At 48.5% G+C, this 27,152-nt stretch overlaps 2 protein-coding genes across 2 annotated transcripts in view; both read right to left on the reverse strand.

Moving 5' to 3' along the window:
* Positions 1 to 242: 242 nt before the first annotated feature.
* On the reverse strand, positions 243 to 14,869 carry LOC147571219 (integrin beta-3-like). The gene is made up of 5 exons (XM_086696510.1): positions 14,077 to 14,869; positions 12,813 to 12,913; positions 10,587 to 10,706; positions 4,281 to 4,447; positions 243 to 2,951 (listed from the first exon to the last, which is right to left on the reverse strand). Exons 1-5 carry the CDS (start codon positions 14,406 to 14,408, stop codon positions 2,886 to 2,888), a joined length of 786 nt encoding a protein of 261 aa, XP_086552636.1. The 5' UTR covers positions 14,409 to 14,869; the 3' UTR covers positions 243 to 2,885.
* Positions 14,870 to 16,174: 1,305 nt separating this feature from the next.
* Positions 16,175 to 27,152, reverse strand: part of LOC147571220 (uncharacterized) — a 51,980-nt gene continuing 41,002 nt past the window's right edge. Inside the window, exons 11-17 of the mRNA XM_086696511.1 lie at positions 26,290 to 26,339; positions 24,706 to 24,760; positions 24,484 to 24,626; positions 24,301 to 24,382; positions 19,064 to 19,250; positions 17,173 to 18,198; positions 16,175 to 16,842 (exon numbers count right to left, since the gene is read on the reverse strand). Of these exons, the coding sequence (XP_086552637.1) occupies positions 19,203 to 19,250; positions 24,301 to 24,382; positions 24,484 to 24,626; positions 24,706 to 24,760; positions 26,290 to 26,339 (378 nt within the window). The 3' untranslated portion in view covers positions 16,175 to 16,842; positions 17,173 to 18,198; positions 19,064 to 19,202. The remainder of the gene's footprint in view (positions 16,843 to 17,172; positions 18,199 to 19,063; positions 19,251 to 24,300; positions 24,383 to 24,483; positions 24,627 to 24,705; positions 24,761 to 26,289; positions 26,340 to 27,152) is intronic.

Raw genomic sequence — 27,152 nt, forward strand, 5'->3', positions numbered from 1 at the left:
TTTTAATCTTCATTTATTTATTTTTATTTTTTTTTTTTCAACGTTTATTTATTTTTCGGACAGAGAGAGACAGAGCATGAACGGGCGAGGGGCAGAGAGAGAGGGAGACACAGAATCGGAAACAGGCTCCAGGCTCTGAGCCATCAGCCCAGAGCCCGACGCGGGGCTCGAACTCACAGGACCGCGAGATCGTGACCTGGCTGAAGTCGGACGCTTAACCGACTGCGCCACCCAGGCGCCCCAATCTTCATTTATTTTTGAGAAAGCGTGAACAGAGGAGGAACAGAGAGAGAGGGAGACACAGAATCCGAAGCAGGCTCCAGGCTCTGAGCTGTCAGCACAGAGGCTGATGTGGGGCTGGAACTCACGAAATGCGAGTTCATGACCTCAGCCAAAGTCAAACACCTAACTGGACCACCCGGCGCCTTTTTAAAGCCTAGGAGTCTCCTTCCAGAAGCTCAGAGAAGAGTCCTACTGATTTTTTCATCCTTTAAATATATGTTCTTCCTCCTTTGATATAGTGTCTTCATATAAACCATCTTATCTAAAGAAAAGGTCCAACTACTGCTTTAATGGACTCTTGTCTCAGTAGCCAAAGGGTATAGTTAGGTTCTAAACTTCTTGGATTCATTATCGACCCTCCCCTCCCCCATTTACCCCTCTACTGTACTACCATCCCTTTCAGTAAAGAGTAATCCATGGGTGAGACAAGGCTCAGTCACTTGCCCTACTCCTAATTCCAAGGCTTATTCTCAGTGTTAACACACGAATGCAGAATACACATTTCAGCTACTTCTTAATGGATTCCTCTCCCTTATATGTGGATGCAAACGTGTGCAAAGTGAGCTAAGGAATAATAAACTAAGTGGAGCTTGAGTGCTACATTAGGAAATGTGACTGCTAACAAACATCGGAGAAGGGGCTCTAAGAGAGGCCAGAATGAGGCTTTTTCATTGAGAAAGGTGACGTGGAATGACATCCGCTCTTGCAAAAGCCGGTCTCTCAGATCTCCCAACTTAACAACAAAAAAAGTAGTATCAACATCTCACGGAATCTTGACTGAATGTCTGATGCCACAGTAAGTCCCAGCATCTCAGATTCTCGATATTGAAAGACACCTTCCAGACTGGCTGGTCCAAACTATCATTTTTCAAACTAGAAAACTGAGCCCCGAAGGGAAGGAAGAGAGGCTTGCCTTAATTAAGGGTAAAGCTTCCTCAGCTGCAACAATGAGGCCAGGACTTACATTTTCTGATCGTCAGACCACGGTCTATAGCTCTTTCCTTTTTCTTGATGAATGGGGGGTGAGGGTGGTTGTTAATGTTTAGACCAATGTGAACACCAAGGAAGCAACTGCTAGGAGAAAAGAACCACTTGTACCCCTCCTGCTCAGAAATGGCCCAGCATGCCCGGGGGGCCATCCCCACAGGCTCCCAGGATGAGAGAGCCCCTACAGATCCAGCAAATGGACAGCAACTCCCTATGAGTGATGCCAAGTGGGAGGGTCTGTATCCATCCCAAGTCTGTGTGGGGTTGTTGTTGTTTTTTTTTAAATATGCTCCTCCTCCTCAAATAAATATAAATGCAAATGTGTTTCTGTACGTATTCCTTTAGATTAAGCAAGCCTCATCATGGTTTCAGGTGACCCAATGAGAAAAATAAAATAAAACTGCACTTGTGGCCTCTCAGATTAAAGACTGAGTTAAAATGAGGTTGCCCAGCCCATAGGAGAATAGGCCACACACGCTGATCCAACTGGCCCATCCTTCTAAATGTGGCACATATGCCCAGCAGACTCAGAGACCCATGGGAATGATTCCTTCACAAGACAGCCGAGAGGTAGATAAGTGCAATCAGCCCCATGGACGGATGTAGCACACAGAAGCACCAGATTGGGTGTAGGGGCGGGGGGGGGGGGGGGGTGCCTTGGACAAGGGGCAGAGGGCCTGAAGGGCGGGGCCAGATCTCTGGCTCTCATCACAGCACTCTCCCTGGGAGGAAAAGCGTCCGGTCATGAAAGAAATTCCCAGTATGTAGCAAATGTCTACAGCAGTGAGAGTGTGGACGTAGAAGGTAAAGAGGTGATGCTGCTCTAAGGGTAACACGCATCCTCCGATCGAACTTCTAGGGTGGGGTGCCAAGGAGACAAATCTGAAGGGTGATGATTATGAACTGGGGGACTCTGGCACGTTCATCCAGGCCATGCATGACCCCTGAGTGGCCTTCCCATCCTCACTCCCAACAGAATTGCTGGCAAGGGCTCCCCTTGTGAGAGAACCATACTGGATTGAGGGGATAGCGAAAGACATAGGCAACTCCCATGGCTCCGCTTGCTTCTGATTTCTCCTTCAGCCTGAGGGAAGGCAAAGGAGATCAAAGTCCAGATGACACAACAAGGCTGCAGAGCCCAGCATTTGCTATCAGAGCTGCTGAGCGTCGGACCCAAGAACCGTAAACTCAAGGCAGAGTCAAGGCCCCTTCCTCTGGAATGAGAGGCTCAGCCCTGCCCTTCTCTTCGGGAGAAATGGCCGGAAAAGGAAAGCTGGCTTCTCACTGAGGTAATGAACAGTGCCTGCTCAGCTACGTGGGTCACCCTAAGGTTAAGCAGGAAGGATCCCTGAAGGAGGCATTCTGCGGACAAAGGCTGAGGAGCTCCACGTGTCTGGACACACCTCAAGTTTTAAATTACACACTCCCCCACATGCAGCACACTCACGCGTACACACGCACAGAGACCCACACCTCCACATACTGACATTCTTGTAACCCACCCCACTCCCAGCCCCCTATCCTGCCCCACAGATTTCGTTCCCTGTAAACATGACAGCAGAGGTATCCACAATTCTGGGACAGCCTGACAGCGAACTGAGGATGACTGCTTGTCATTAAGTGCCCCGGTAGGTGATGTTGGTGAAGGTGGATGTGGCCTCTTTATACAGTGGGTTGTTGGCCTGCGGAGAGAACAGAAATGTGTCTTACGGTGAATTCCTCAATTCTTCCCTGCCCTCAACGATTACATTTCGCCTGAAGACTTTACCCAAGACACCTTTCTCCGGGCTACACCATCCATGAATCGCTTAATGCTCATTGTAACCCCATATTCGCTCCTGAGATGGGAGTGGGTAGGAAATAAGAGGAGAGAGAAAGTGGAATGCCATTGTGCTGCTGTTTCGAAGGGGTTGAATGCAACCCATTACTTTTTGGTGATCCCCAAACACCTCAGTACCACTTGTAGCCAGTATCTATTTCCTGCTTCTCTCCTGAACTCTCTCTTTTGCCCTTCTCCAATTTTTTTTTCTTTTATTGTGACTATGCTGAGGGATGCGGGCAGAGACAAGAAATGTAGCAGGTGGTAGCTGAAACAGAGAGGATAGCTTTCACTCAAAATCATTTTAATTTGTTCTCATCTCATCCTTCCAAGCACTACCCACTGTCATGTTAGCAGGAAAAAATAAGACCCTCACTGGGTTGCCCAAATTATTTTCTAACAAAAAGTGATAAATCCCATAAGATCTGGCCGTCTTTAGGAGTCCCATTTCAAGAAATACAACACATTCTCACGTGCCGCTGAGATTCCAGATTTCTACACTGTACGAACAGAAACATCTCAAGTGTCTTGGGACCCTTGAGTACCAAGGCCTGAGGTGACCATTAAATGAGAACAAACTTCCAGCCTCCCGCTAGACATTCATGGAGTCAAACAGCCATTTTGGAAGGTCCAGAAAAAAAAGTCAGAATGTGGAAGATGAGCCAAAGGAGAACAGAGCAAAATTAAGTATATAGAAAGTTCTCGATAGATGCTTGATTGAATGCAATCAGAATAAACTGCAGAGAGGATATGTTTTAAGAGTCTGGCTCAAAGAGTAATTTCTATCATAACTTGATTCCCTCCCACAATTGGGCAAGCCATTGAACCTCTCTGTGCTCAGTTTTCTTATCTACAAACTGGCAATAATAACGTTCCCCCCCCCCCATCATTTGTCCTGTCTTCCTCAATTAGAGAATATGTTTCCTTTTGATTGTGTCAGTGTCCAGAGCAGAGCTGGGCCCTACCTGTACTCAGTCAGTTCTCACCGACGGGACCTATGGTCACTGTGTGGCAGGGAGAGACTCAGGTGGCTTTCAGGAATAAAGACAACAGGACCATCTCCCAATTTCCACAACAGAGACTAACTGGGAAATTATGGTGCTGGCTGAACCTGGCTCCCCTAAGTACCTACTATTTCCAGTTGAGGCTCTCAAACCAATGACTTAAGAAAATGCCCAGCCCCGACTCTTACTGTGTCCCATTTTGCTCTGGCTCGCTCTTCCTCAAACTTAGCAAACTCCTTCCGGTCATGGATGGTGACGAGGAGCTTCCAGATGAGCAGAGTAGCAAGGCCGATGAGCAAAATGGCCCCCATCACTGAGAGTAGGACCACCAGGATGTCAGGACCCTTGGGACACTCTGTCAGGAGAGAGCACAGAGCAGGGACGTTGTAAAGGCAACTTGACCAAGTAAGAAATTACTAGAAATCTCTCTGAGGGAAACAGGGCTTACAAAATAAATCAAAATTTTTAAAGGGGGGGGGAGTACCAATATTTAAGACAGCAATAATCTGTCCTGAGTAGTTTAAATTAGAGGTCATAAGCAGGTCACCCCCGGTAGAATCTAACCTACTCAAGTGTTTATTAAAAAGTTGATTTTATGTTAACTCTACTGGATTTAAAACAAAAGCTTGATTAAATTTTTATTTTGTTGGCAGCATTGAATAATCAGGAGATTATCCCCCTAAAACTTCAGATTCTTCTTCTTCCCTTTAAAAACATGAATAAATAGAGGCGCCTGGGTGGCTCAGTCGGTTGAGCGTCCGACTTCAGCTCAGGTCATGATCTCACAGTTCGTGGGTTCAAGCTCCGCATCAGGCTCTGTGCTGACTGCTTGCTCAGAGCCTGGAGCCTGCTTCAGATTCTGTGTCTCCTTCTCTCTCTGCCCCTCCCCTGCTCATGCTTTGTCTCACTCTGTTTCTCAAAAATAAATAAAAGTAAAAAAAAATTTTTTTTTTAACATAAATAAAAAGGTCTGGAAACACTGCACCCACAGGGCAGCCCTGGTTAGATGTGAGTAGCTGCTGTCCCCTTTAGATGGGACACATTTTCTAGTTTGCCAGACTTGTCACCACCCTCTTTTCTCCACTAAACAGAGGCAACATGTAACTTGTCATGGAGGCTGTGCTACTGTGGGCTCTGGAGCTAGACCGCCAGGGTTCGAATCCTGGCTGACAACTTACTTTGCTATGTGACCTTTGATAAACTATTTAACCTTTCTGGGTGTCTGTTTCCTATCTCTCCATGTTTAAAATGGAGAAAGTAATAGCACTGAATTCCAAAACTTATGAAGAATAGTTAAATATATACTTTTAAAAATTGTTTTTAATGTTTATTTATTTTTGAGAGAGACAGAGACAGAGCATGTATGGGGGGGGGGGGCGCAGAGAGACAGGGAGACACAGAATCCAAAGCAGACTCCGGACTCTGAGCTGTCAGCACAGAGCCCAACACGGGGCTCGATCTCACGAACTGTGAGATCATGACCTGAGCTGAAGTCGAACACCCACTGCGCCACCCAGGCACCCCAACTTATTTCTTTTTTTAATGATTATTATTTTTTAGAGAGAGAGAGAGAGAGAGAGAGAGAGAGAGAGAGCGCATGAGTGGGGGAGGAGCAGAGAGAGAGGGAGACACAGAATCTGAAGCAGGATCCAGGCTCTGAGCTGTCAGCACAGAGCCCAATAGGGGCTTGAACCCATGAACTGCAAGATTGTGAGCTGAGCTGAAGTAGGATGCCTAACCAGCTGAGCCACCCGGGCATCAGGCTCCATGCTGATCATGAAGCCTGCTTGGGATTCTCTCTCCCTCTCTCTCTGCCCCTCTCCCCAACTCGTGCACACTCTCTCTCTCTCTCCCACAAAATAAATATTTTAAAAAAAAAGAAACCTGTAAAAATAAATAAGTTAAATATATTTAAAGAACTCAGAACTCTGCCGAGCACAGACTCAGTGCTCAATAACTATCAGCTACTGTTATTACTCGTGTTCTTGTTACACCTGACTGTTTTCACTAACTTATTTACCTAGCTCCTTGGGCATTTGTATTTGTTTCTCTGGTTTGGATATGTACATCTCTGAGGGCTGGGAACCTAATGTCCTTGTTAGCACACTTAGAGACCAGGAAGCCTGCCAACCCAGACAATATTTTGGGTTCCTTCCCAAAATATTTCATCATCTTTAATCCTAACCCTATTGAAAGCCGACTTCCTGTTCAACCCTAGTCAACAACCAACACAGACAGAGGTGCATCACCCCTCTGAAGACCAAGCGGACTGTGCTCTGCAGAGCTCTGCTTCCCATAAACCACAGGTGTCTGATTGGTGACCTCACTCCAGTAACTTCTCAGGTGTTATGTAATTAGGTGTTTGGATATACGGGTATTGATGGGTCTGGAGAGGTGGTCATGCCCACTTTCCACACTGTCTCCCACCTTCTTCTCTAAACATACACCCTATGCTCACCACACATGACCCAAAAACAACCACCGATGCAGACCCAAGCTAGCTATTTCCCAAGCTACCAAATTATAACCTGTCTATAATTAAAGGAGCATCTGGAGAGAGGCTGTGAGGTTCCAGTGTCTGAGTTCCCAGGAGTGAAGGGCACCAGCTCTTCCGGGAACAACAATCATGAATTCTTGGGAAGAGAGGGCTGACCCTCAAACCTCAGAGTGAAATCTCTTCAATTCTGCATGTCAGTATGGGTGGGACAGGTAGAATGTCAAGAGGTCTTCAGGCAAAAACGTCTATTAAGCATTTGTCCTGAAAGGAGTAGATGGCAGGATTCCTGGAAGAAGATGACGAGATCAGCTGGTCTCTAGAGAGATCTCTCAGCCACGGTGATGAGGACCCATGGTGGCGAGCCAAGGTCAGGAAAGACTGGGCAGGGCTAGCAGGTTTGGCAAAAGCACGGGAAATCCAGTTAAACTTGAATTTCAGATAAACAATAATTTTTTAGCCTAAGTAGGTACTAAATGTTGAATGGGACATATTGTATTCGACGAGGCAACTCTATCTGGGAGTGATAAGGACCCAGCTCAGCCGAGCCCACTCCACATAGTAGGCTGAACACCACCCAGTCAAGGCCAAGCCCTTTGGCAGTGCTGTCTCTACTGCCTTGCAGTGGCCCTCCCCTTCAGGGAGACCATCCGCAAAGGCGTGAGTTGGGGAAGAGAATGAGAATAATCCCCTCCTATGCTCTGGGACCTCAGATGACACATTCTGCACAAAGCCAGAACCCCTGAAAATAGTCGGGGGCGGTAGGTGAGAAGAGAGGTCAAATTCAGAATTCCAGGGCAACAAGATAGGGAATATGGGTCTGGGGTCCCATCTCCTCATGTGGAGGATGGGATCTACATCAGAAAAGCTACTCCACCCCCTACCCTGGGGGGTTATTTGTACAAGCTCAGGTTATCACCATCTTTCTGCCCCATAATTTCAGGTAGTGGATTCCAGTCTAAGAATATCAAGCCACAAGATTTTGGTGTTACAGCAGAAGCACCTGCAAGGATTGTTATAGCAGAGATGAAGTAACGTTAAACCCCAAAGCAAGAACGTACTGCCCTTCAGAAATGAGAAAGCACAAAGGTGCAAATAGGGCGGGTGTGGAAAAACCCATGAAACGCGTTAACACAGGTGGGCGGGAAAGTGTGAGGGGTCATGGCCAAATAATCCACATGTGCTCCCCCACAGATACATACCCAGACTCTGCCCTCTCCCCTTCCCATGTCAGCTTTCCCTTGAGTCGCTAAATCAAACTAAGGTCATACCCTTTCCTTTACCTTCCTTCTCCCTTCTGAAGGGTGAGAGCCCTGGGAAAGGCAGGTGAACAATATCACGGTAGGGGGCGCCATGCTCTCCGGTACCCATGCAGCCAGCAACACCCTGCTGACCCGGATGTAGTAGAGCTTCTTTCCACTGTCACCCGCTTCCTTCTCCAAGCAGCCAAAGTTCTCCGAGCAGGTATCAACATGTATGCAAGCCTGCCCGTCAACTCGAATAATCAGTCCTAGTAACTCATTCAAAACCCGTTTACTGGGGCGCCTGGGTGGCGCAGTCGGTTAAGAGTCCGACTTCAGCCAGGTGACGATCTCGCGGTCCGGGAGTTCGAGCCCCGCGTCAGGCTCTGGGCTGATGGCTCAGAGCCTGGAGCCTGTTTCCGATTCTGTGTCTCCCTCTCTCTCTGCCCCTCCCCCGTTCATGCTCTGTCTCTCTCTGTCCCAAAAATAAATAAACGTTGAAAAAAAAAAAAACCCGTTTACTAAGTATCTTCTCTGTAGATGACTGAGCCAAGTATGGAGATATAACCATAGATAAGACAGATGGTTCGTGTGTTCGTGGAGCACGTGATCTACTGAGGGAGATGGGTGATTAAAGAAGCAAGTTAATGGTGGGATGAAGGCCCATCTAAGGGAAACACAGCTGCTCTGGGACTCAAACAGGAGCACCCAACCGAATCAGAAGAAAGGATGATGGAGGAGGTCTGAGAAGGCTCACTAGGGGAAGTGATGTGTCCAAAGCAGAGGCACTCAAATATTGGGGCGTCTCACAACTGCCAGGAGCACTGTTCAAGAACACAGAGGCTGGGGACACCTGGGTGGCTCAGTCAGTTAAGTGTCCGACTTTGGCTCAGCTCATGATCTCACAGTTCATGGGTTCGAGCCCTGCGTTGGGCTCAGAGCCTAGAGCCTGCTTCGGATTCTGTGTCTCCCTCTCCCTCTGCTCCTCCCATCTTTCTCTCGACTCGTGCTCCATCTTTCTCTCAAAAAATGAATAAACATTTAAAAATGTAATAAAAAAATCTAATAAAAAGAACATAGAGGCTCATGGAAGCAGCATGGGGCTTAGGACTCTCGATTTTTTAACAAGGGGAACATAGAAAAGTTTGAGACCCACTTTCCTAAAGCAGGGGCCAGCAAGCTATTGTCTGGGAGCCAAATGTGGCTTGCCACCTGTCTTTCTAAATATACTTAGGCTTGTGCATTAAATATAGACTATGGCTGGGGCGCCTGGGTGGCGCAGTCGGTTAAGCGTCCGACTTCAGCCAGGTCACGATCTCGCGGTCCGTGAGTTCGAGCCCCGCGTCGGGCTCTGGGCTGATGGCTCAGAGCCTGGAGCCTGTTTCCGATTCTGTGTCTCCCTCTCTCTCTGCTCCTCCCCCGTTCATGCTCTGTCTCTCTCTGTCCCCAAAATAAATAAACGTTGAAAAAAAAATTAAAAAAAAAATATATAGACTATGGCTGCCTTCCTGTTACAATGGCAGAGTAGTCATGGCAGAGACCACAAGGCCCACAAAGCCTAAAATATTTATTTTGAGACAGAGAAAGCACAAGTGGGTGAGGGGCAGAGAGAGAGAGAGAGAGAGAGAGAGAGAGAGAGAGAATCCCAAGCAGGCTCCACACTGTCAGTGCGGAGCACAATGTGGGGCTCAAACCGATGAACCGTGAGATCATGACCTGAGCTGAAATCAAGAGTCAGACACCTAACCAACTGAGCCACCCAGGTGCCGCCAAAGCCTAAAATATTTAACCCCTGGCCCTGAACAGAAAGTGTTTGCTGGACCCTGGTCTGAAGGAGGACCTGAAGAAATATCTACAGCTGTGGGAATCAACTGACGAACAACCAACTGACTTAGTCTCTGCCTTCAGACATTGTTCCTTCACTCACAGAAGCTCCTGTCTACCCCCCGCCTTGGCACAGCCCTTGTCCCTCAGCAGTATCACTATCAATTTACATGTCCCTCTCCCCCTGGCCTGTGAGTGCCACATCTGCTTTATCTATTGTTATATTCCCAGCACCTAGTCTACCGCCTGATATACAATAAGTACTCGAAAATATTGTCTAGTGATTCATAGCTTCATCTGTTGCGTAAGAGAAAGGAAGGAGACGGGGGTGGTAAGGGGAAGCGAGCTAATCTACTACGCTGGATGGCGACAAACCTGTGGTTGGTCTGTGTATGACGGATGAGCTCCTCCTGCTTCCAGAAGGCTGTGAGAGCAAGCACTATCTTTTCAGTGCTCAGAACACCTTGGGTTGGTGCCTCAAACCCAGTACTGTGTCTCATGGTGACCCTGGTAAGGTCAACACCTCAAAGCATCAGGCCTTCGTCTGAAGCAGCGAACAGGTTGCCCTTGGCAACCACCTGACCTTAAGTAGAGCGGACGCTGAAGAGTCCCAGACTTTAAATTCCTCACTTCTTAATACTGTCCCCTCAAAAAAATGCCAGGATGTATTTTGTCCCTTGGTGGGATCCATATCTACCTTCTTCCTTTCCTTACCCACCTTCTTTTTCTGTCTCCTCAATTAGCAAGTCACTTTCTCACTAAGATCGGTATTTAAATATCTCCCACACCCAGATGACAGGCCCTAACTTACCACTTGTAAGGTAGTCTTAACTTGGCTGTTCTGTGTAAGAGGCGTAATGGGTGGAAATCGCTGCCTAACGTGGCTCTCCCTCTCCCTATAGGTGCAGCGTCAGGGGCCCTGGTGGTTCACGCACCTGGCTCCTCTACCACACAGAGAATGGACTTTCCACTGGAGTCTCCATAGTACTGGAATCTGACAACACAGTCATCTTCATTCTTGTACGTGCAGTTCACTGCATCCTTGCCAGTATCCTCTGAGGAAGGGGAAAATATGGGAGAGTGAAAAACAAGGCAATTCCTGGAAGACAGGGCCATCCCCAAACCCCAGTCATGGGACTTCTGAGAAAGTATGCAACAGGAAACCCTATGCCTGACATTAGGCAAGATGCCTAGATTTGAGATGGCTGTTGTGCCTGGCAATTGCCTCTAGATGACCCTCGCTGCTGACTTTTGTCCCTCCTAGACCCTTTTTGGTTCGTATTCCTTCCCTTGGAAGGGACATGACAGAACACATGACACAGTGTGATTCAAAGCCTGGCTCTACCACCTGTCAGCTGCGTAATATTGGGGAAGTTACTTGACCTCACTGGCTCTTTCTTCATCTATGAAAGGAAAAGGATAACCCACCTCACAACACTGGTAGAGAACTAAATGACGTCAAGTGAACAGTACCTAATACAGAAGGGTGTTCCCTTCCCTCTCTTTCCTTTCCCTCCTGGCTCAACTATTCTCAATAGTTTGTTGGCAAAGCCCTTACATTTCTTCCGTTTCTGCGTCTGATCCAGTGTTCCTCTTCAGAGCCAGCCTCTCTTCTCTGACTCCCATCACTTTTTTGTAGGCTTCACCCCTTCTAATTCTGAAGCCTGTTATTCTGACAGGGAAACTATAGGTGCCCCTCTATCATTTGCACCACGTCCTATAGTGATGCAACCAGACAGGTAAAACTGACACACGATGACGTTAAGCAAATGCACCAAGGTCAACACAAGTATGTGATGGAACAGAACTAAAACAGGAGTCTCAGAGCACACCAGACTTGAACTCAATAAGCCTCCCGAAAACCAGTGGTATAAGAGTACAGTGGAAAGAGTAAGGATTTCCAGATTCAGTTCTAAGCTTAACTTGTTCGGGCAAGTTATGTAGCTTTCCTGAGATTCAGTTTGCTCATCTGCAAAATGAAGATAACAACAGTACCACAGTTCTACTCTACTAGGTGGCTGAGAAAAAGACAAGATCATGTGTATGAAAAGATACTTGCCTAACTTTTATAAGTTACACAATTCCATACAAACAAGCATTTATCTTTATGATTATCATGGCACGGGGGTAGGGGGTAACAGAAATATGTTCAACTAACCTGAGATTCCCCTCTGGTCCAGGTAATAATAACATCTCACATCTCTCTCAGCAGTCTCACCTGCCTGAGATAATCACAGCATACCGATTCTCCTCAGGAGGAAAAGCCGTCTCTTCAAACTCAATCCCCAAATCATGCCCCTCACCCCCCCCCCCCAACCAGCCCCACTTCTGATATTAGCCAAAGGATCCAGAGAGCTGACCCTTTTCTGTAACACCCCCAGCCAGAAGCCGACTGACTGGCTGTGTCTCACTGTGGCTCTCACTGAAAACATGTTTCCTGCCTTCGTGAGAGACAGCTATCTCAGGAGAGATTGCCATCTCCCTAGACCAACCAATGCCTCGCTGACCCAGATAACCACATCAGATGCGCTGACAGCAACAAAGATTATCCCCTTTTCGGTCAAGGTGAAATTCAAACTAGAATGACCGCAGGCAAGAGTTTTGTTCACCACTGTATTTTTATCTGTCTTATTCTAGGAAGGGCTCCAGAGAGCCAAAAAAGGCTACAGCATTATGATTTTAGCTAAAATCCATAAGGGTGAAGGTTTCCCTCCAAACCAGCAGAGCAGTATGCCTGGGCATTGCTTAACACTCTCAGTTAAGTAAACTCAGTAAATGGTTACTAGCCTCCTAAACTGACGTCACCTAGCCTAGGTTTCTTCATCCGTAAAATGGGATGCATTGTCTTCCTTTCCCTGGGGAGGTCAAGTTAGGGTTGATTTCTACATACTTTAAAAGTTGTCTGTAGGGTCTTGCTGAGTCTGTGGGTTCCAGGAAGCAGCAGAATGGGGAGGGACTGTGGAACAAATTAGCAGAGGGCACAAGAGGACTCAGGGAAGCTGGCCTTTATTAAGTGCCTCGTGTGCAGCAGGTCTGTACAACATGCCTTTGAGGCAGGGATTACTCTTCCATTTTACTGATGAGACATAGACACGTTCTGGGATCAACTGAAAACTTCAGCAGCCGCATATGTGCGCGATTCTAAGACATGCTGAACTTACTGAGCTCCTTCACAGACTCAATCTCATCACGACAGTAACGGCTGCAGGTATTTTCTTTACGTAGGTCTCCCCGGTCAAATTTCTTACACTCCACACACTCCCTAAAAGAGAGACGACACAGAGACGAAGACAAGGGAGGAGAGGGACGCCTGGGTGGCTCAGTCAGTTAAGCATCCGACTTCGGCTCAGGCCATGATCTCGCCGTCTTCGAGTTCGAGCCCCGCGAGTTCGAGCCCCGCGTCAGGCTCTGCGCTGACAGCTCAGAGTCTGGAGTCTGTTTGAGATTCTATGTGTCCCTCTCTCTGCCCCTCCCCCAGTTGCACTCTGTCTCCCTCTCTCTCTCAAAAATAAATAAACAAAAAAGACGAGAGAGGAGCAAACCTACGTGTGTGTCAGTCCAGCTCTGACCTCCACACACCAGAAAGCTGCCCCACCTCGGAAAACAAACACCGAAACAAAAACCCCTGTAAGTCAATTCTGGGGGACCCAGAGGGTCGGGTCTGGAGTTCAGGGGTGGGAGTTCCTCCTCACCCAGAGGCAGGGCCTGGCAGGCAGAAGGCCCCAGTCCCCTCATTAAACTTCTTCATGTCCCATCCGAGAGTGTGACAGGAGGTGAGGCGTGTGCCACTTCCAGGAGCCTTAAAGGCAGAACCGGTCATGTAATCTGGGGACCCAGCACAAAAGAAGATGTCAGGTCCCTTGTTCAAAAATCCCTAAGCATTACAAGACAGTGCCGGCAGAGCGGTAAACCAAGCATGGGGCCCTTCTAAGCACAGGGCTCTGTACAAATGCACAGGTCGCATGCCTATGAGCCCAGCCCTGCTTAAAGTGGCAAGAGAAATGGCAGGAGCTTCCCCTGACCCCAGATGAGTGGAGTTTGTACTAGCGAACATCTCCTGTTTCACAGAATCCTTCATAACTCCAGCCCAACTCTCCCACAGGATCGGAACATGGGAACGTTCCCCAGAAGTTCCCTGGTTTAGCCTTCCTCCCAACTCAGGGATTCAGGATGCCATCCCAGGAGAGGGGGTTCTCCAACTGGAGTCCAGCGGGTGCTACTTTGGCCCCTGCACGGTTGGCTCTACCTCCACCTTTGCCCAAACTTTTCCGTGGGAAGAGGAAAGCTAGCCTCTTAGCTGCAGCGGACGCCTCCTCCTGAAGCTTTGGTGAATAAGAACCTGGAGGGTTGGGGATTCTAGCCTGGGGGGCCCCCTCCCTCCTTCTAGCACCCGACTGGCTCCAACTCACTTCTCTGCCCACTCACTTCTTAAAGGTGCAGGCGTCAGGGCAGGTGGGGCACTTCTCACAGGTGTCCCCGTAGGAGCCGGGCTGGATGCACACGCAGCTGCCGCACTCACACTTGCCCCGGCCGCTGCACAGCAGCCCGTTGCTGGACATGCAGGTGTCGGTGCGCGTGGTGCAGTTGCAGTAGAAGCCGGTGCAGTCGGAGTCACACAGACAGTCCCCACAGCTGCACTGGCCGTGACCTGAAAGCACACAGCCCGAGGGGGCGGGCAGCAGGTGAGGGGCCCCAACCCGCGGCTCAGCCTGCTCTCCAGCTTTACCCTCATCCACCCTCCTCCCACGGCCACTCATTAACACCCCACGGAAGCGTCACCACCTTCTATCCTTCTAGCCTCATGCTGCTAGCTCTCTGCCTTGACGCCCTTTCGTCCTGTGATCGCTACCAAACTCCCACTTACCTTTCAAAGCTCAACTCAAAAGTTCCTTCCTCCCCATAACTTTTTCTGACCGCCCCAGAGCAAATTAACTGTCTACTACGTGTTCTCTCAGCACTTACATATACCTCTATCTTAACCCTCATGACCAGCCCATTTGCTTGCCTATCTGTTTCTCTTTCTAGATTTTGAGCTCCACAGTGAGAGAGGACATACCAATTTGTCCGTCGGTAGGGATTAGCGTAACGTCTGAAATACAGTAGGCATGCAATTAATGTTTCTTTATCCATTTATGCAACAAATATTTATTGAGCTCACGCTGGGCACTGGAGATTCGGCAGTGAATGAGACAGGAAAGGTCCCTATTACCATGGAGCTTATGTCCTAGTTAAGTTCCTGGGTAGGGTGCCTGGTGGCTCAGTTGGTTGAGCATCTGACTCTTGATTTCAGCTCAGGTCATGATCTCACGGTTTGGTTAGTGAGGTCAAGCCCTGCGTCAGGCTCTGGGCTGACAGCCTGGAGCCTGCTTGGGATTCTCTCTCTCCCTCTCTCTCTCTCACACACACAAAATAAGTAAATAAACATTAAAAAAGAACAAAAAATCCTGGGAACCACACACACATTCACCAGCATGTGCCCTGTGTTGTATTATCACAGTACTGCAGAGAGCCATCAGCCCTAGTAGGAAAGACCTACTCACTTTACTGCATGAATGTAGGAATGGGAGAGAGAGATCGGGGTGGGGGGTAGATTGGTTAAATGCAGGTGTTAACTCTCAGTGCTACATCCCCCTAATCACTTAACAAGGCTTGAAAACTTGGCTCTCCCAAACTCAGAAGAAAAGGTGACTCATTCTCAAGGATTCCAAATCGGGAAGAAGTGGATGAATAATAAAAATCTGACTGTTAATCAGAGGAAAGGCAGGGAGCCAAGGGGAAGTAACCTCAACGGGTCTGAAAATCATGTCACTGTGTGAGCGGATGGGCCCCAAGATGGTGGAGGAGAGCGAGGTGCATAGGCTCAAACAGACACTAGCTGGCATCTTCTGCTCCCCAGGGACCCCAGTGGGTCTGACTAGCGGCCCTTGGTCAATGAGTCTCTCTGCCAGTGATCCTAGCACCATCCTCTAGTAATACACTTGAATTATACTTGGATTATACTTGAATACACTGGTATTCAAGACTCAGACACACCTTCGCTGCCTTGGAAAGAGATGTCTGCTTCTTTCTGGATGGTAAACATAAGGTCAGCTGCCCCAGCTCCAAATATCTGGAGAGTAGAGCCCGCTCCACCCGGAGGCAAAGGGAATGGTCTTGTGTAACCTTTGTCCACCAGTCATTGGCCAAGGTCTGAGGGCAAGACGGCTCCTGTCAGCTGAAGATAATTCCAAGGAAGGGGCAGCTGTGAGCCATTATCAGCAGCCCTAACAGCAGCTGGAGGGGCCCCACAGTGTCTACTACAAGCAGCTTTCAGTGGTGGCTCCCGAACAGGGAAAGGCAGACGCCACAGAGGTCTGGCAGCACCCGGAGGCCTCTGCCTCCTCAGAAACCCTTGTCCCATAGTGTTTCCTTTGTGAGGCCAAACAAAGTAACCTTTGAGAAAGGTCTGTGAAATCCAAAAGTCTGGGAACCACTCAAATGTCAAATCTCTCACTTCAGAGCTGAAGTAGTTAAGGCTCAGAAGTAGGGACAGCAGTGGCCCAGGTGGGACAGTTTATTCAGGCAGTTCCGATTGTAGCCATGGGTAGAACATTCCTCCAACTGCCCCTTTTCTGTCTTTGCGTTGTCATTTTGCAGGTTCAACTCCACATCAGCACCATGTATTCATTGTATGTATCCACTCATTCGCTGTAGCCAGTATTCGTGTATGTCTCTGCCTCTCCAGGCAGATGGTGAACACCTCAAGAACAATAGTTATGATTTACCTTGCTTCTTCTAGTACCTACCACCCTCCTGCCATACTAGGTACTCGAAGATATCTGGAATTAAAAATGAATAAATCAACACATTCTTTGCACAAGGAATGCTTTAACAATTCCCCAGATATAACAACTTCTTCACTGTGGTCCTCTCTTGGTTTGCGAATGACAGTCAGGAACCAGGGGCCTGGGCCTGGATGGGTACAAGGAGAAAGCCCTAGAAAACCATTTATTCCTGGGGCTCTGGTCAGTCCTTTTTGAACATGGGAAGGAAAGAAAATAACGTGAAGTGGAGGCAAGAGGAAGAAGGCATGAAGGATCCCCAGGCGAGAAGAGGAACGCTGGAATGGCTCCACGCCTGTCTCATTCCTTGTGACACCCCGTCATCCAGTAGGAGAGTGGCCTGCCCGCACAGTGCAACCTCCATGCCACCCTGTGGAGAGAAGAAGGCTGGGTTCTTGCTTCCTACTTAGTAGCTCCTTCTCCACATCCATGACCCAGCACTTAGTGAACGCACAGCACAGCACAGCACGGCAATGCACAGAACCCCCTTCATTGTTCGCTCTCTGGTCTGTCCCCCTGTGGCCCCTCTGAGCCTTCCTTTAAATTTCTCTTCTCTGTGGTGTTTGGCTCCTCCCCCCGTCCAGTATGCTCCCATGTTTTCAAATCCTCCTCTGGCCCCGAAGGGGGAGCGCACCATTTTACAAGGCTGAGAGTCACTAAACACACAGAAAGATACATACATACATACATACATACGTACATACATAACCAATCCGTCAATCTCAGGGGCAACTATCGACTCTCCCTCCAGAGAGGGTCATCCCTAATAGCCGTCAGCGTCTCTTCCGCATGGTGTTCCTAGAGTAGACAAGGCACTTAACCCCCTCCATCCTCACAGGCACCTGTAGAGGCAACTTATCTATCTATCTATCTATCTATCTATCATCTATCTCCAATCTGAAGCTCAGAAAAGTGAAGCAACCATTGCACTGTCTACCATTGGGAAGCTGACAGCTTTGGGGGTATTTGCTCAGCTGAGGAGCTACGCACCTTTTATAGAAAATGTTGCTGCGAATTATGGAGAGGGCCAGCCCCATCCCCCACCCGTGGCCAGCATGATGGTACTGCTTAACTGCTCCCACACTTACAGCTCATTGAACCACTCGGGGATGATGGGTCCAAGCTGAGCCAATCAGATTCTCTATCCCAGCCCCTTGGACTCCGGGGCTGAGACTAGCCAGCCTCCCTGACTGCTCAGAACATTAGCCCGTTAGCTTGGGGGCAGCCACGATCTGTCCTCTGGAATGTGGAGCAGAATATACTGCTCTACAAAGAAAGTAGTGAAGGAAATACACGAGGAGGCAGAAACTTGTCAGGAAAGCCACACTGACAGTTCCCAGCTCCGCCTCCGTTCTCTTCCCGAGAAGAGACCCCTTGGGTAAGCTCGGTGAGACACCTTGTCCCCTCCGAAGCCATCTCGCTCAGCTAACTCAAGTTGCTTTGCTACTGTGTCCAAAACGGTTTTAATACAACATCAGAGAAAGACCCAGATCCCAAGTCTTATAAGTCCCATTTCCGAGCCCCGCCGCTCTCCCACGTTTTTCTAGATGGTTAGAAGGGGTCGAGTCCTTGCCTCCTGTCCCCTCCTGTCACTACATCCTTCTTGGGGCTCTGCCTGCTAACTTAGTCCCACAGTGACCTCCTCACCAGTTCTTCATTCCCCCTGGTCCAGACACAATCTTTTTCACACAGTTGATGGTTGAGAGAAGATCGGGGCTCAGCAGTTCTGAAGGGGAGACAGAGAATACCCGTGAGAACACAGAGGACAGTCCCAGAGACTGAGGCAGACACTGGCTCTCCCTGCCCCCCAGGGGCTGAGTCCTTCCAGATTAGGCAAGGGCTCCCTCCCAGAGGCCCACTGAGATATCCCTACAATGGCTGCTAGAGGTCAAGAGTGGCTAGGGGTGGGGGCAGGAGGGGCAGGAGTAAATGTATGTTTACTACCACACATCCTAGCTAGGGTACATGCTGGTTCACGCCACGTTTGAGGGTTTCTAGGGAAAGGAAATGTCAAAACAGGCAGCACAGAGGCCAAGGTAAACCTTGCCTAATGAGAGAGGCTCTTCAGGTGAAGAGTGCAGGGATGTCGATCAGAGTACCAAAGAGGGAGTAAGGGGCAAAGTCATGGACCTGTGGAGCCTCCAGGAGTGGCTCTGAGGTGGGGAGTTTGTCCTTGGCCTCCAATCAACCAGGCCTTTAACCAAACAAAGTCAGCACTTGATGGTTAGAGCTGAGCCTTCAGGGCCACCAGTCTGGCATTCAGCACTGGTTCTATGAGCCTCAGTTTGCTCGTCTGTGAAGCGGGGATCATAATAGTTTCCACCGCGTGAGAAGCTGGCATGGGAAGTGCTTAGTATAGAACACACTCTCGATAAAGTTTGGCCGCTGCTGTCCTCTGCTACTGGGTGTGCAGAGCCTTTCTGGAGCCTGCACCCCGGAGAATCTCCTAACCGGAGGGGCATCGTAGCCACTAGTCTAATCCTCTGCTCAGCAAAGGCATTCCTGGACTCCTCGGGCCATCCCTCTGGGTGCATTCCCAGGCTTGGAGTGGGAAGAGAAGTCCTGAGAGTAGACCCCACTCATCCTCTCACCTCTCCCACCCTGAGACCCCGGCCAGACCTTTGCAGTCCTCGTGGCACATGTTTTCCGAGTGACTCTTGTAGTCACTGCGCCAGTAGTGGCTGTTGATCTGGAAGATGCCATAGTCGAAGCTGCCGTCTGCATTTTCATTTACCTTTGATAGGTTGCAGTTGCTCTCCACAAAAGCCAGGCACAGCCCTTAGAACAGGGAGAAGAAGTTTTTAGAGGGCTCTGAACTGAGGGACAAAGGATACGGAGGAGAAAGGGAGATGGGGAAGCAGAAGAAAGGAACAAGGCCTAAGAGGCTAGATGGGGCAAGCTGGCTGGAAGCACCCATTAGCTTCTCCCCTCGCCCTTCGGTCCATCCACCTGGCCCTCAGTACAACCGCTCATCATCCCGCTGTCCATCCGCGTCTCCTGCACTTGATGATCGCCTGCTGTGTGCCGTGACCCGTGCAAAACCCAGTGAGGGACATTTAGCTGGGTCAAAGGCAGCTGGTGCCTTCAGAGGGCCTATAGTACAAGAATGAAGACGCACACCTTAAAGGACCGTAAGACAAGATAAAACGAGAAGGACAGCACAAGACAGGTGTGTGCAAAATCTGGGCAGAAGGAAGCTAGCCCCACCATGGAGGAGGACGAAGCCTTTGCACTGCCTGCTCCCTCTGCCTGGAATGCTCTTCCCCGGACATTTGGGTGACCCGGTCCTTTGCCTCATTCAGTGCTGCTCAATGTCACCGCCTCAGAGAGGTATTCCTTGACTTCCCCTTCAAGGACAAGGTTACCTCTCACTCCCCTGGCTTTATTCTGCTGCATAACATTTATCACCACCAGGAAGTGCTTCATATGTTTGTGTGTGTGTTTGGGACTCGCCTCTCCCCCTAGAATGCGAACACTGTGAAGGAAGGGGCTTTGTTGATGTCTCTGTCCCCAGCCCCTAAAACAGTTCCCGGTACATAGTAAGTGCTCAGTTAATAATTGTGGAAGGAATATAGAATGTTGGGAGGGGCTTCTCGGGGAGGGCTGCTGTTTGAACTTGGCTTCGAAAGATGAATGATGGAAAGATGGCCACATAGGGGGTGACCAGGAGCAGAAGAGGAATGGGAGGGAGGGGAGGGTGGGTGATGGGTATCGAGGAGGGCACCTTTTGGGATGAGCACTGGGTGTTGTATGGAAACCAATTTGACAATAAATTTCATATATTGAAAAAAAAAAAGATCTACTGAATGAGTGCTGGAAAAAAATAAAAAATAAAATATGTTCACAAATTCTTTGACTCTTCTCTCTTTATTTTTATTTTTTTTTTAACGTTTATTTATTTTTGAGACAGAGACAGAACATGAATGGGGGAGGGGCAGAGAGAGAGGGCGACACAGAATCCGAAGCAGGCTCCAGGCTCTGAGCCATCAGCCCAGAGCCTGACGCAGGGCTCGAACTCATGGACCGCGAGATGGTGACCTGAGTTGAAGCCAGACGCTTAACCAACTGAGCCACCCAGGCACCCCGACTCCTCTCTTTAAAAGGTGGGGTCTAAATTCCCACCCCTTGAATGGGAACTGGATTTAGTGACTAAGTCACTGCTAAATGCTGCTCTGTGCCGTCTGAGGTGAGGTCATAGGAAGGCTACCTTCTGTCATTTCTGTCTCTCTTTCTCAGCTCACTCACTCTGGAGGTACCCAGCCATCATGCTGTGAGGACATTCAGTCAAACAGCATGTGGGCAGGCTCATATGGCAAGGATCTGAGGCCTCCCTCCAACCCCCTTGACAGCCATGTTAAGTGAGTGAACCACCTTGGAAGTGGACCCTTCCGACTCAGTCAAGCCTTCAGATGACTGCAGCCCTGTGGTATCTTGAGAATCTCACCAAAGACCCAGAGGCAGAAGTGCCCAAGCTATTCCCGAAATTTTGACTCAAAACTTTTGAGGAATGGGGAGCCTGGGTGGCTCAGTTGGTTGAGCGTCTGACTTTGGCTCAGGTCATGGTCTCACCATTCATGGCTTCGGGCCCCGCATTGGGCTCTGTGCTGACAGCTCAGAGCCTGGAGCCTGCTTCAGATCCTATGTCTCCCTCTCTGCCCCTCCCCTGCTTGTACTCTCTCTCTTGTTCTCTCTTCAAAATAAACATTAAAAAAGATGTTTTTTGAGGAATAAATGCTTATTGTTGTTTTAAAAAAATTTTTTTAAATGTTTATTTTGGAGAGAGCAAGAGACAGAGACATAGAGTGCGAGTGGAGGAGTGGCAGAGAGGGTCATAATCTCGTGGTTCATGGGTTCGAGCCCCGCGTCGGGCTCTGTGCTGACAGCTCAGAGCCTGGAGCCTGCTTCACATTCTGTGTCTCCCTCTCTCTCTGCCCGCACGCTCTCTCTCTCTCTCAAAAATAAACATTAAAAAAATTAAAAGAGGGGCGCCTGGGTGGCGCAGTCGGTTGGGCGTCCGACTTCAGCCAGGTCACGATCTCGCGGTCCGTGAGTTCGAGCCCCGCGTCGGGCTCTGGGCTGATGGCTCAGAGCCTGGAGCCTGTTTCCGATTCTGTGTCTCCCTCTCTCTGCCCCTCCCCCGTTCATGCTCTGTCTCTCTCTGTCCCAAAAATAAATAAACGTTGAAAAAAAAAATTAAAAAAAAAAATTAAAAGAAATATGGCAGGGTAGCATTTGAGACTAATAAGTATTGTGCAAATTTGAGGTAGTGTTATAGAAACAACATTTTCTAAGCTTCACTCTATGAACCACATTTGCGCTAATGGAAATATTCCAAAACAGGAGAATGGAGTTGCCTGGAATCCCGGCCCACACTTTGGGAAGCCCAACTATGCACAGATGGGTCTTCTTGGTTTCTCGTCAGCTCTGTCTCTGTGTCCACCTCTCTTATTCAAAAAGTCACCACCAGCCCCCGCTCCACCCAGCTCATTAAGGAGTTTGGGCTGGCATGAGGAGTTTCTGCCCTTGTGACCTAAGAGTGACTACAGGGCCTGGTACTGCGCCTGGCTCAAAGCAGGTGCTCAACAAACAGTAGCTGCCACCATCCTCATCGTTCTAATTATTGATTCTTTGATGGTAACCATGGCTTAGACGTCTCTGTACCCCTGCACCCTGCAGCAGGGCAGTATAACCGTCAGCAGGCTTTGGAGTTAACAGGCCTGGATTAAACCCCTACCTGGCAGTTTTGGATTTGCGGCTTTGGGCACCTGAACAGGTTACCTACATCCTTTAAGCCCTGTCCCCTTATCTGCCAGATGGGGATAATAAAGTATGTTTTCACGGACTGTTGGGCGAAATTAAGACTGCAACACGCCCAACCCAGGCCTTGACACCAAGTAAGCAAATAGTGAACTAGCTGCTGCTGCTGCTTCCGATTACTGTTACTCTCTAGTCTTGTGCTTTCAACACAGTTATTTGTTGGCTCACTGAAGTCACCACACCGAGACAGACACTTGGGGGCCATTCTCACTAAAACGCTGGGGGAACGGGAGCAGGCACCCGGAGAACAGGTGTCCTTGCCCAGCAGCAGCAAACTAATAGAGCCGAAGAGGCACTGATGGGCCAATCACTCCGCTTGGAACCGTTCCTACCAACCCTGCCAAATCTGCTGGGCTGTGCCCCAGTCCTACTGTCCCCTCGGGGGACTCTGTTGGTGGCCAGCGGTTGGTGCCATATTCCATCACCTATTGCTAAGCCACCAGCATTTATTTGGGGGCATGTAAAGAGATTGTCAGGGGCGCCTGGGTGGCTCAGTCGGTTAAGCATCCGACTCTTGATTTCAGCTCAGGCTGTGATCTCACGGTCGTAAGATCGAGTCCCTCGCATCGGGTTCCACACTGAGCACGGAGCCCGCTTGGGGCTCTTTCTCTCCCTCTCTCTCTGCCCCTCCCCCCTTGCTCTCTTTCAAAATAAACAGACATTAAGAAAAGAGATGATCAAACCTTGTTCATTCAGGATTTCTTTTATTCACTACTGTATTTTGACTCTGACGTCCTTTTTCTAAAATCTGTCATTCATTTACTCAGAAAGTATAGATGACTTCATTATTTTTAATGTTTATCTATTTTTGAGAGACAGTGTGTGAGCTGGGGGGAGGGACAGAGAGAAAGGGAGACGGAGGATCTGAAGTGGGCTCTGTGCTGACAGCAGAGAGCCCAATGCAGGGCTCAAACTCCCACACCATGAGGTCATGACCTGAGCCAAAGTCGGATGCTCAACGGACGGAGCCACCCAGGCACCCCGACTCCTCCCAACATCCCAAATGTGACTGGTTAACGCCCTCCTCTGCAGAAGTGGAGGGATGTTTGCGGCTTCTGCACGTTGTGCTGCATTATCTCTTGGAATCGTGCAGCCCTGATCCGAGCTGGGTAGGAAAGCAGTGGTAGGTGCGGTGCTGGGCTGAACTGGAGAGAGCCCAGCCGCACGCATCCGACCCTCAGTGGGGTCAGCAGAGGCTAGTGTGGTACAGGTGAACAGGAAGTGCCCCCACCAATAAGTTTTCTGAAATAAAGGCCTGAGCAGGGCAGTCCTGGGTGATTACTGCTCTCACACATTCTTTACTCTAACCCTCCAGCATCTCCCTGCTAGCTCTCTGAGGGTGGGGACTTTTTTTTTTTAAAGAAAACAAACACAAAAACCCAATGGGAATTGTCTACTAGCTTGTAAGGTTGAGGAACACCCTGCTTCCCGCTACACATTTTGTGTCTGAGTTTGAGCTCTTGGGAAGACAGACAGGCCTCAGCCCGACAGTGGAGGTAGGCTCAGCGATCCAAATACTCTGGCAACCCCAAAGACCTCACGGAGGGGCCAGAAAGAGATGATCCTCTACAGGCAGGGGGTCAAGCGCGTTGTGAGTAACTGGTATTTGGTGAGCCAGGGGAGAGAGCACCAGAATAAGCTGTGAATGAACTTAATAGTCTAAGCCCCTTAAAGATACGTTGTCCGGTTTCCAGAGACTGACTGTATCAGGGAAATGAGGGAAAGACGCCCCATTCACCCTACTTTGCCCATTTGTGTCTTGCGGAAATCCTGGCTACCACGAGGGACTCTGGCTTCAGTCCTGCTTCTCTCGCCCGTGGCCCCTGTTGTCTGTAGATAAATTCTGAACTGTTTACGTTTTAGTTCCTTACCACGTGGCTAGAATTGGTTATGGATTTATACATTTCAATATGAGAAGAAAAAGTATTTTATAAGCAATGCTGAGAAGCGAGTATCGGAAAGTAAACTTTGTAGGTGGCCTGAGGCAGGACGGCGTTCACTCTGTGACAACCTCACATAGTGTCTCACTCTCGTCACCCAGCTCTTCAGTAGTGGAATCTGTGGCCTTCTCTGCTGTGGCTTTGCCAGCCTCCCTGGGAAAAGGAGAAGAATGCCAAGGCTTTGACTCTCGAAAGGAACAATTCGACTCTTCATAATTTCCCCATTTTAGAGAAAATCTTCCCCAATCACGTACCCTAGTTCCATATGGAAAACCTCATCCTTATAAGAATAATCCTTGTCGTATAGCTTCTGTGCCATGTTTTTCTTGCGTGTGGCATTGAGAGGTCTGTACAAGTCCCTAAGCCAAAGTGGCCGCCTTCTACAGAAAAAGCCCTCCTAGAAAACAGAAAGGACAATGTTAGGTCCGTTTCCCCTGCCTTCTCCAGCCACGGTACTTTATCCTCCTCAGATTTACCTGACTGTCACTTTCCTTTGAACAGCTCTTACACAGCAGAGATCCAAAGAAGCCCCTTGAAGGAAACACACACACAGACAATTAGTGATTCGTACCATTTTCCATGCCTCTCACAATGTATTTCTCCAGTCTTATTAGCAAGCAAAATCAACACAGACCTGGGATCTCAGAAATAATTCCATACATGCTGGGCTCTCAGAATTGTCCTGTGTCTGTCCATAATGGCCCCACAGTGTCCCTGGGAGACCTTTGTATGTAACTTGACATGAAGTATAGGCAGGATTTTCACCCTGCTCCCCTTCTGGCCCTTGGCCAAGTGCCCTTGTGCAGTCAACAAACTGGGTGACCACACGGCAGAAGCACCTAACTCTCTCCAGAAGCATTTTACATCCGTCCCCGCCAGGCTTAGCCTCCCAGGCATCATTTGCTGGCGGGTGGGGAGGTGTTTCCATTTTCCTAGCTGCTTTACCTTACGAGATGAATCGCACCGAGTGAATGCCTGAGTCCAACCAGCAGTTATCTAGCTCACTGACTGTCACACTGCAGGCAGATGAGGGAGTGGGTCGTGAAATCACCTTAAAACACACGGCTAGCGCTAAAACACAAAATACTCTTTTTGCATACAAACGGAATAGGGGGTACCTGGGTGGCTCAGTCAGGTGAGCAGCCCAAGTCTTGATTTTGCCTCAAGTGATGATCTCACAGATTGTGACATTGAGCCCTGTGTCTGGCTCTGTGCTGATAGTGTAGAACCTGCTTGGGATTCTCTCTCTCTCTCTCTCTGCTCCACCACCCCCCCACCAAATAAATAATAAACTTAAAAAAAACAGAACAGAAAGAATCAGAGTGTATGGTAAGTTTGTTTTAGAAGGGACTTATGTCTATACGGTATGTGTGCACTGAGTTGTGACATAAAATGCAGTTCACAGCCCAAGAACAGTGTAGTCAGAGACGTGCCCAACTGGAAAGGAACCATCTTCTTTCTGGTTCTAGTGGTACTAGTGATACAACCGTCCGGCAAGACATCTTCCTTTTCTCCTTCTCCATCTCATTATTATAAAAGGAAGAGATAAATGATTATCTAAGGTCTCTCCCAGTTCAAATTCTATTGGGTCTGGATAAAGGGAATGGAGAGCGGGGCCTCGAAAACCAGAAGGAGGAAGAAGGAAGTTTCCCCCTCCCTCTATAGACGGACTCATGTATTCCACCTTCCATCATGCTTGAAGACTAGCCCCTTCACCCCACGACTTTTGGCCCTCCCTATCCCTTCTCCAGAGCCTCTGAGAAGGTCTGTGGCCAGGCCCGATGCCCACCGCCAGCAGCAACGGGTCTGAACATTTCCACCCCCGTCCCCCCACGATCTTTCTTTAAAGGTCTAGTGAGCAGGTGCTCTGTGCCAGTCCCATTCTAACTCGGGTTTGGCTGGGCAGCTAACTTTGCTGGATCCAGGTAAAGCATTAGGCCAAATATGTATTCTTTCTGCCTTTGGTGATTTCCTGGCTGTAAAACAAGGGGATTGAAATAGATGAGTTTGAAAATCTAGTTCTAAAATTCTACTGTAACGATTGCCAGACTAATATTTACCTTGAGCTTCCTTCTTTACCTTCCTTGGCTGCTGCTCTATGATAACAAATCTGTTTTGGAAGAAAACATGATCACAGTTACCCATCACAATAACCACTCCCTCCAAATCTTTATTCATTCCTTTGCATTTTAGGTCTTCTCTACCCAGTGAGATGATAACTTTTCCTAGGACAGGAATTTGTTTAATAGTCCTTTGACTCTTCAATAACACCTAACTTGTGTGCAGCTGGTAATACGTTTTACTGACTGTCTCAGATAACATTCGACAGATAATTCCTAATAAAAATTCTTGGGAGGAGGAAAAGAAAAGTGTCTACCAGAAACCTAAACAGCAGCACTGTTTTAAAGTCAAGGACAAGAGTAGGATGTGTGTTATCACTGCTTCTATTCATTGGTGTTGAGGAGGTCCTAACTGATGCACTGGGAAAAAATGGAGTCGTGGAAAGGAAGAACTAAGACGTATTTGCATACGAAATTACAGACAAACTGAAAGGCCCAAGAGAATCAACTAAAATTTTATTGGAAGAAATATGAGAATTCAGTAAGATGGCTAGATATAAAATCAAGAGATCAACATGTAAACCTCAATGACTTTCCTATGTTCCATAAATAATTAATCAAAAAACGGAAGAATTATCCCATTTACAATGATCAATAAAAAGGCATAAAGTACCTAGGAATAAACTTAGCAAAGAATGGGTAAGACCTATGAGATGAAAACACTAAAGCTCTTCTGAAGGACATTAAGAAGAAAGGAATACATGATGTGAGACACTATTTTCCCAGAATAGTGTAAAGATGTCAGTTCCCTTCAAATTAACCTACAAAGTCAAGGCAATCCCATTCAAATCCCAAGACAGTTT

Source organism: Puma concolor, unplaced genomic scaffold (assembly GCF_028749965.1).
Source record: "Puma concolor isolate L17-30 unplaced genomic scaffold, mPumCon1.1.hap2 unalloc_scaffold_39, whole genome shotgun sequence".
Classification (NCBI taxonomy): Eukaryota; Metazoa; Chordata; class Mammalia; order Carnivora; family Felidae; genus Puma; species Puma concolor.

What these genes read in the sequence shown, in the direction of transcription:
- LOC147571219 (XM_086696510.1), bottom strand. Translation starts at nt 14,408, where the DNA reads ATGAGTGGCCGTGGGAGGAGGGTGGATGAGGGTAAAGCTGGAGAGCAG. An exon ending in TGAGTCTGTGAAGGAGCTCA is followed by an intron (nt 10,707 to 12,812) that starts GTAAGTTCAGCA and finishes CCCCTTCCTCAG; the next exon opens with AGGATACTGGCAAGGATGCA. An exon ending in CCAGAGCAAAATGGGACACA is followed by an intron (nt 2,952 to 4,280) that starts GTAAGAGTCGGG and finishes TTCTCTCCGCAG; the next exon opens with GCCAACAACCCACTGTATAA.